This window comes from Amphibalanus amphitrite, unplaced genomic scaffold (assembly GCF_019059575.1).
Source record: "Amphibalanus amphitrite isolate SeventyFive unplaced genomic scaffold, NRLGWU_Aamphi_draft 000525F_arrow, whole genome shotgun sequence".
In the NCBI taxonomy this organism is placed as follows: Eukaryota; Metazoa; Arthropoda; class Thecostraca; order Balanomorpha; family Balanidae; genus Amphibalanus; species Amphibalanus amphitrite.
Genome location: NW_024882019.1, coordinates 326,790 through 336,309, shown reverse-complemented (window position 1 = coordinate 336,309; position 9,520 = coordinate 326,790). Strand labels below are relative to the sequence as shown.

Below are 9,520 nucleotides of genomic sequence, written 5' to 3'. Positions count from 1 at the left end.
ATCCTACTCATCTAACATTGAATAATTTTAACTAAGTAAAAAAGGTTAGGAAGTTGGTTATTAGATTTTGACGTCATGTATTCGATGTTCATCAAATTTGGTAGCTTTGCTATTTATCGACATTTATGACGCTGATGTTTCAAAACCTATTTTCGCTTACTATCCAAATTGTATTGGTTTGCTTCAGCTTTTGTGAGATACTTGCTTGGATACTTGGGCTTATTTCTAGACGCTGAATTTGTATATACAACCCAGGGTCCTCCGCACTTCAGCAAGGACCCTCGCGACGCCTCTGAGCACGCTTTACAGAAAGTCTCTGGATGCTGGAACACTCCCCCCAGAATGGAAGACCGGAGAGATCACGCCGATCTTCAAGAAAGGCGATCGTCAAAACCCCTCAAGCTACCGACCTATTACTCTCACGGCCATCCCCGTCAAAGTTCTTGAGTCGATTGTCCGAGACGCCCTCCTCCAGCACATGAGCACAAACGGGCTGCTAAACAGCGCTCAGCACGGGTTCCTCCCCAAGAGATCCTGCGCCACCCAGCTGATGGAAGCGATTGAGGAATGGAGCTCTGCTCTAGAAAATGATGAAGCGATTGACATCATCTACCTGGACTTCGCCAAGGCCTTTGATTCCGTGCCACACAAACGCCTGATTCGCAAGCTGTATGCTTATGGCATCAGGGGAACCCTTCTCAACTGGATCGCGGCTTTTCTGGTCGATCGCCGACAGAGGGTCGTGGTCCAGGGAAGTAAGTCCCCTTGGGCACCGGTGACGAGCGGAATTCCACAGGGATCGGTCCTCGGACCTGTACTCTTCACTATCTTTGTCAACGACTTGCCCTCAGAAGTGTCCGGCTCGGTTAAGCTATTCGCCGACGACACGAAGCTCTACCGCCACGTGCCTGGGCCCAGCTCAAGCCTCCAAAGGGACATCGACGCACTTGTCCGCTGGTCTGAAAAATGGCTACTTCCCTTCAATGCCCAGAAATGTAAGGCGATGCACCTCGGCCACCGAAACCCAGGCTTCATGTACACCCTGAGTGGTATCCCGATTCAAACTACAGAGGAAGAGAAGGACCTCGGCATCGTCATAGACTCCCAGCTCAACTTCCACAAGCAGACCGCCACAGCCATCGCGAAGGCTTCCCAGATACTGGCCGTTTTGAGGCGCTCATTCGCCAACATTAATGAGTTCACACTGCCTCTGTTATACAAGACGATTGTTCGCCCTCTCCTGGAATACGGAAACACGATCTGGGGTCCCTTCCAAAAGGTTGATCAGAAGAAGCTTGAACGTGTGCAACGGCGTGCAACAAGGATGGTCCCCACGATCAAATGCCTTCCGTACACCGAACGACTCCGTCGACTAGGATTGCCATCCTTATACTACCGGAGACGCAGAGGTGACATGGTGACGGTTTACCAACTGTTACACGGTGGTCTGGCAATATCACCTGAAGTCTTCCTGACACGGAGCGACTCGGACCGCACCAGGGGCCACGGGTGGAAACTCAAGAAGCCCAGGGCATCGAAACTCGTGCGCAGAAACGCATTCAGCATTAGAGTTATCAACGACTGGAACTCTCTACCAAACACAGTCACAGTGGTATCAGCCCAGTCCGTGAACCAGTTCAAGGCCCAACTGGACAAACACTGGCGCGACTCGATGTTTGACGTCCCAAACCCCTAAGAGCCCAGCCTGTATCCCGTTACGAGCTCGATGTGAGCGGGTTCCCCAGGCCTAGTGGCCTTTTATCCCGATCACCGCAAAGGTAAGGTAAGGTAAGGTATATCAAATTAGAAAGCTGTTTTGTCATTGTGCAAGACCATTGATATTCACATATTTATTTGCTGCATATGCAGAATTTCGAATGAGTAAAAAATGGGTTTGTTGTCTTCGGAATTTTCAACTTGAGCATGAGCATGCATGAGCATGCTCAAGTTGAATGCTCATGCTCAGCATGAGCATGGCCTGCATTTTAATTCCTTTTCTAATTCAAATCCACAAAGTGCATCTTTTAAAAGCTGAAATAATTAGAGCAGTATATGTTGGTGAGTGAAATCGGAAAAGCTTAAGAGCTTATCAAAGCCCTTGGGAATCCTTTTGAACAGCTTAGCACCTTGCTGTGCATACAACAGTGATCAAAATTTATGAAAGACCAAATGGCCTTTGGCGTTTCGGTCCTTTCAAATAAGACTCCATTTTAGGAGAGTGTTTTTTGTGTGAAATTGACATCATGGCTGTTATTAATTGGTCAGGTTGAATTTAATTACCTATGTGTTCTTCGCGTTTATAAAATTTATTAAACGCAAGGTGCACAAACCCCTGGATTTATAGAGGATCAGCAGCCAATAAACTCCTTGCCCATATCAGTATTGAGAAAGTAACCCCACCTACTGACCTACATGCAACATTGCATCCATCATCAGTGCTAATGTTGTATTGTATCTGAATGTTATCCAAGCAAAGCATAAAGTGTTGCATTTGCTAAGGCCCAAGCCAATAGCCATATCCAGAATGTATGAACAAATGCTGCATTGAGCACAGCAAATGATGGTGCTGATACTGAGCGCATTCTATTCATTTCATACAATTCTTTTAATCCAGAGGTGCTCTGCTGAACTTTGTATGACTCTGGAGTCTCTCTTGATTGACACTGACATTTCCTGTCATAACAGTGCCAGTTGAGTTGAATTTCAGCAGGGCAGCCTTGAAAAAGAATTAAGCAACTAAAATCCATGTTTGGCTGGGTCTGTGACTGTTTATCTCAGTTTGGTTATGCCACTTATCAGTATTTTTCAGCTTTCATTTTGATCATCAATTTCATAAAAAATGTCAAAAGGATGTAGCAGCAATCACACATGTCATAAATTTTGTTGTCATGAATGCTGTCATGTGGATGGGTCAATGACCATGTAATTACAGTGCACCATCAGGAATGCTTTGGACCATGGGGTGGTTTAATGTGCAATGTTTTTGAAGATATGAAGATAAACAACTCCACTGCTCACACAATGATTGCAGATGGGAAAGTGTAAGGTTACTTGACTGACATGTTGACATGATTACTAAGGCTCCCTGACATAATTTGAGTGGCCTTTATGTACTGAAGATTGGTGTTTGCAGCTGTGCAATGTTACAAACTTTGTGAGTTTTACATAAACATGTTTTCAAATCTTTTGTGATGTTTATGATATGAGCATTGAGCAACATCTTTATTTGTGGTTTGTAGTGATAACTAGAGTCTGGAACCCATAATAAAAGAAAAGGTTTAAAGTTCAAACTGTGTTGTGGGGCAGATGGACTCAAGATTTGTATGGATAAGTCTTAGATTTATTCCACTTCCTACCACAATATCTTCAGTCACAGACACTGATGATTTGATTACTTACTGGTGGCATGATTTTTGATCCAATATTCAACATTCAAACCATCTCACACCCTTGATTGTTGTGATATGACACATGCTTTTTACTTGTCAATACTTGATGACAGAAAAAAACATGGGATGGTTTTGATAAATATTATGAAGTGGAATATGTGTATGGTTGTTTACTATCTTTCTTCTTTTTCAGGGCTCTGTGGGTATCACTTTTTCAGAACTTTGAAAAACAAACAAGATGTTTAAAAATCCTTTATTACTGATTTCTATCAATATGGGCGATTGAAATATGAATATTTTTAAGCATCATTCTGAATGCAGCATTCTAGAAAAAGAAAATGTACTGAATGTCATGCGTTGTTGAAGCTGGTTTTCAGTGATATAAGGCCCAAAAGAAGAGGTGATGTTTGTTACAAACAAGAGGTGATATGATGACATTCCTAACTGTTCTGGAAAAAATGATGTTTTGAACCCCACATCAGATTGAAGTCACTCAATGCATTGAACTATCAAACCTTGAGGAATTCACAAGCTTCGCTCACAACGATGGATCTGCTACAAATGACAGAGAACAGCATTTGGCATGCATTCAATGTGTTGGATACAGAGCAGCATGGCAGTGTGGCCAAGTCAAAGCTGAAGGTCCTGACACAGAATCTTGGCACCCTGCTGGATCTGGCTGACCAGAAGGTGGAAATCGGATTGGCTGAGTTTCGTAGCACCAGCACACTGACGTTTGAGCACTACAAGTTTTATCTGACGCACGAGGTGTATTCGCGACTGCCGGAAGACCTCAGTCCGGAGCAGATGCGCCAGTACCAGGCGGCGGTGGAGGATGCCTGCTGGCTGCTGTTCCGATCGGCGGCGCTGAAGCGCGACATGCCCACGCTGCCCGAGGACTGCGTGCACCGTTTGTTCCGCGTCTTCTGCTGCCTCGGCGAGCTGATGTCGGATCCCGATTTGGCGCAGCAGGTCGTCATGAACGCCGGCGAGGTCGATTACGTGGCCAGTAAGTTCGTGCAGGCGCTTGGCCGCGTCTGGGATTCTGCCGACTTCAAGCAGCTGGCCGAGATAATCCATCACTTCAAGTTCGCCATCTTTCTGGCCTTTCTGGAGACGCGCTACGCGCAGGACGTGGAGATCGAGGCGCTGCGCGAGGCGGTGTCCGAGGTGTACGACCTGGTGGTGGAGGACGTGCTGCTCAGCGGCCAGCTGCACCGGCGCGCCTCCTGTCTGCGCGGCTACCGGCCGCTCTGGTGCGTGCTGACGCCGCGCGCGCTGCGCTGCTTCCGGCGGCGCGGCGACGCACGGCCGTGCCTCGAGCTGATGTTTTCGCCGCAGACGCAGGTGGCCAATCTGATCGAGCAGGCGGGCGTGCGGCCGAACCGGCTCTCGGTGACGGCCGACGGCCGGACCGTGCAGCTGGCAGCGCCCGACTACAAGACCAAGTTCCAGTGGCTGTCGGCGCTGGAGACGGCGGTGGCGTTCTCGGCGGCGCCGCAGGGCCACCAGCGGCACCTGGCGGCGGCGCGCCGCGCCGACTGGCACCAGACCGAGGCGCAGCAGCACGAGGACGACCGGCGCCGGCTCAGCCAGATCAACATCATGGACAGCACCAAGGCTGAGCTGGAGGCGGAGCGGCTGGCGCGCGCAGCCGCCGAGGCGCAGGCTGCCGAGCTCGAGATGCAGAAGGCCGAGGAGGAGCGGAAGCTGGCCGAGCTGGAGGAGACGCGACTCGAGCTGGAACGGCTGCTGCAGGAGGAGAAGCAGGCCAAGAGGGACGAAGAGCTGGTGCGCAGCGCCCAGAGCCGCCACATCCGCGAGGAGTGGGAGCGGCGCGAGGAGCTGGAGCGGCTGCAGTCCGAGCTCACTGTGATGCTGGATGAAGAGCGCCAGAAGCGCGAGGCCTTCGAGGTGCTGCAGAAGACCAAGGAGCGCCAACTGGAGGAGGCCCAGCGCCACCTGCGCGAGGTCGAGGAAGGCCGCGTCAAGCTCGATCAGGAGCTGAAGGCTGCTCGCTCCAAGCTGATCGCCGCAGAACGCTCCAAGGGCCAGGTGGAGTCGAAGCTGCGTGTGCGCGAGCGCGACGTGGCGCTGCTGGCCACTCACGGTCAGACCGGCCTGCTGCCGCTGCGCTCCGCCAGCTTCCGCGACCCGCGCGAGTTCGCCCGCCTGGCTCCCAGCAGCAGTTTCCGCGCCGAGCTGAACAACAATACGCGCGGCCGCGGCGGCGCCGGCCCCACCACTCGGCGCCGCCTGGCCGCCCGCGTGGAGGAGGCCGAGACGGACGAGGTGGACCTCTCTGAGCCTCCGGAGGTGCCACCGCCGCCGCCGCCGACGCCAGCGGCGGAACACCCGGCCGGATGAGGTAGCCGATGCCAGGAGACCGTCGGCAGAGCCGGGACAGTCCGCCGTCCCAGCGGCCCTGCAGCGTGCCGGTGGACGTCAAAGGTCGCCTCTCTTTCAGCCGGAGTCTGCCTCATCGAGATATTTGGTCAGTTCAACATGGTTGTATCTGTTTGAAGTTGATAGATTTTGATATATTTACAGATTATATTATAGTTAGAAAGATCGATATGAGTATATAGCATTCGGTGCCATTCTTGTGATGAGTGTTTTAGCTATAAATGCTATGGTTAGAAGGATAATCGTCGCTACTCGGTAAGCATAGGGACCAAATGGAATGCATTGTTCCAATGTCAAACGTGCTTCATCATCTCAGATGTTTTAATATAACTGTACTAATGTGCCTCAAATAAGTGCTTCTATTAAATGCTGCTCACATTTTTGGTTCCAAGTGCCCTGAACGTGTTTGCACATGATGTTTGCAATATGTGTTTTTCTGCGAAGTTGTTGTAGACCCTTGTTCACAAGTCAGCAATGCTTGTGTTGTCATGCAAGGTGTGTACGTTCATCGTGTGTCGGGGTCCATTCTTGTACCTCCTAGTTGATATCACCGCGTTACGGCTTCCAATTCCCAAATATGTTGTGATAAATCAACTTTCCGTCCGTTTTCAATCCTCGCGTTCCACTATATAGGCAGCTTCACCCAGATTGCCGCTAGCCGAGGCCGTGCAAGATGTTTTGCTTGTGATGTCGATGAACGCAACTGGCTATCTTTGTTTTCTTATATCGGTTGGCCTGCAGAGAGCAGGGGAGTCCAGGAATGGCAATATTATTGAGGCTGAGAATGTATTAGGTCTGCCATTATCTTAGCAACATGATGATTTACGTCTCACCCTTCGATTTCTGAATGACTTTCATGTCAAGTGCCTTGAGTGTGTGGAACGCCGTCGGCGAAGTACGATTGATCTTTTCCGCTTGTGTGACCAAGCCATAGTGTTTCCGTTGGTTGAGGTATGGCTATGGGGACTAGGGAGGGTCTTAACAGCACTTGTCACTAATGTCGCGTCTTGCCAGTATCGGTAGCACTGCTAGCAGTGCGGTAAAGCTTCTTTGACATCGGTGACGGTTCGGCCGATAGCTGGGCCGTATCGTGCCGTCCAGCGGCAGCCTGGTGCGCTATATTTGGCCGGGTCCAGCCTGCTACGGTGCGTTACAGGTGCCCGACCGCTCCAACACGCGACAACCCTCGGGCCGAGGCTCGACCGCGAGAGGGCGCTCTATATCGCTGGAGAGACGGCCGGGGCCGACCCAGCTCCGGAGACGAGACCCGGTTGTGATGACTGTGTGACCAGACGCCTTACTGTGTGCGATGTTCGATCTTGTGGTGACTTCAGCGCTTCCCTTACGACGTCGAGGCGGTGTTTTTGTATCCCTTTTAAGGTGACTGATGTTTGCGGCCCACGATGGTGCCTTATGTTGGCACCTAGCCGGTACTCAAACATTGACCAGTGATTTAGGTCTGGTACGTACACACTACACAGTACACCCGTGCGGTGTTTCTCGTCGTTCGATGTCTTCCAGCCGCTACTAATACACCCTAGTACATATGCCTTCGCAGCATGCGAAATAAATGACCAGCTTTTTACTTTTTGAATATTTTGTTTGGTATTGTATGAACGCTGATCTACGACGAGATGGTTGTTAGCTTCAACATAGTGGTGTTTGATGGACGGTCTGCAGCCCTAATTCCTGAGCCAGCATCTTTTTTATCGACGGCGACGCTGAAGTGATTGTCGCCGTGTAACTAGGTTCACGTGAACCTACTCTGTACAGAGTAGGCTGCGTTTTTCCTCGGATATTGTTAGGTGGGTGAATGTACCAAAATACCGCAGCTTTATGTCATTAGACGCATCATACGCCAATGCCCGTAAGCTCTGAATCACAAGAATGGTCTACGCGACGCCCAATGCGGGTGGCAAGCCGGTATTTTTTTTTTTTTTTTTGCGCAGAACCATAGGCGGCGGAACGGGGAGAGCACCGGGGCACCGTTGACCGTGCCCCCTTTTGATTTTAGCATTTTAACATTAGCCCTATGGGCGTCGCATGGAAAGAATGGGACCAACAGTCGGCAGTGCCCCCCCCCCCCCTTAATTGAGAGTGTTCCGCCGCTACTGCGCAGAAGTCAGATTCAGATCACCTTATCGCGGCGAGCTTGCTACGGGTTGCATACAGGGTGGAAAGTAATTACGCGAACATGTATTTTCTTACAATTTTGACCGTCAGTGGAGCATTTTTATGAGTACGGGCTGTCATGGAACATAATTGGTCGTGTTTGTTGTCGCCTCATCTACCAAAAGTGACCTAACTTTGAACAATGACCTGGAAGGTCTTAAACAACCTCTCGACTTAAAATGGTGCAGACACCATACGCTACACAAGACCGAAATGGGCAAAGAGCTCAATTTGGAGCTGCCAGGGAAAGCGTTTCTGATTATTTTCGCTGGACTGGCGGAGAAGGGATTCGTAGCGGTCTCAGCACCAGCATTGCACAATTATACGTTTTTTTAAACACAATAACACTTGAGAGGACTTAAAAAGCAAAGCCGTCCGCGGCAGCAACCCCTCGGCGAATTCTGTCGCCGGATGGGTGGTCACCATGTCGGCGACAAAACGACGCCAGGCGACCCGAAAACTGGCAAAATAGCTAACTCTGGCCGGGTACCCGATCTAGGATATCACGATTCGCACATTAATACGCAAAAATTCGAAAATTAAGTCGTACAAACCCTCGGGATGACCAAAATTCACAAATTAACAGCAGAATTGTTAATTGAAGCTTTTCAAAGACAATCAAAGATGGACAGGGGAGGACAGGCAGCTGGATTTGTGGTTGGGTGAGACATCTGTGAAACTGCTTCATCCGTCAAACCTGCAGAACAACTGCTCTGAGGGCTGCTGTTGCGTCCTATGTCCCGTTCGTCCCAACCTTCAAACATCCGGCAAAGGAACACATCAGTGGGTCACGAGCCCCCGGGTGGTGTCAGAATTGCGTGTAGCGCTAAAAAAGGTCACTAAAAATAAAGTATACAACCGGTGGAACATCCTCCAAGACGAGTGTCTCTGTCTAATCCACCGTGCAACGAAAGGGGCAAAATGATTGAGCGCACTTGTGTGCCCGACGCAAAGAAACTGCTCTTCGTGATTGGTAAAATCCTTACTTTCATGGCCAACAAAACGCAATACTGGTGCTGTGAGAACCTGTTTTTCTTCAGGACATGCAAAAGCTGATCTGGGAAACGCCTGGGCCTCAATTCGACTAAAAATCCCCAGATGACTCCTCAGGAGACCGTCTAAAAGCTGCAAGGAGCCACCAATACCGATTACCTCACTGGACAGCTCTATAAGGTGTGGGCTGAGCTTTGGCCAACAGATCTTCACATGCTGATGTAACAGTAAATCATGCCGGAACGCCTATGTCAATGCATCGCAACTAGATAAGGATAAAGTAAAACATATATTGTTTATGTCACCGCCGTTTTTTTCATTACTAGAAGACGAAAAAGTATGTTCGCGTAATTACTTCCACCCTGTAGAGATGGAAGCAACACGCACGACATATCCAAGTGAGATTCGGGGTTCGATCTTTTTGGCAAACCCTTGATGCCCTCAATACCACTCTTATGAGTCCCTGAAAGCTCAATCGTCCAGCTTCTTCAAATTTCGCATCTTAATTCCGTAGCGCATGAGCGCTACGGAAGGTTGGTGAACAATGTATCGTACGCTTT

The 9,520-nt window shown here is 49.8% G+C and overlaps 1 protein-coding gene across 3 annotated transcripts; it reads left to right on the top strand.

Annotated features, from left to right (window-relative positions):
• The first annotated feature begins 170 nt into the window (after positions 1–170).
• On the top strand, positions 171–7,380 carry LOC122393244 (differentially expressed in FDCP 6-like). 3 transcript variants are annotated; one of them, XM_043389103.1, is made up of 2 exons: positions 171–192; positions 3,583–7,380. In XM_043389103.1, the coding sequence occupies exon 2, from the start codon at positions 3,936–3,938 to the stop codon at positions 5,754–5,756; it is 1,821 nt and encodes a 606-aa protein (XP_043245038.1). In that variant the 5' UTR covers positions 171–192; positions 3,583–3,935; the 3' UTR covers positions 5,757–7,380. The 3 variants fall into 3 exon arrangements, with proteins under 3 accessions (XP_043245038.1, XP_043245037.1, XP_043245035.1); XM_043389102.1 differs by having other exon boundaries at positions 187–240; XM_043389100.1 differs by lacking the exon at positions 171–192 and adding an exon at positions 2,670–3,041.
• Positions 7,381–9,520: the final 2,140 nt, after the last annotated feature.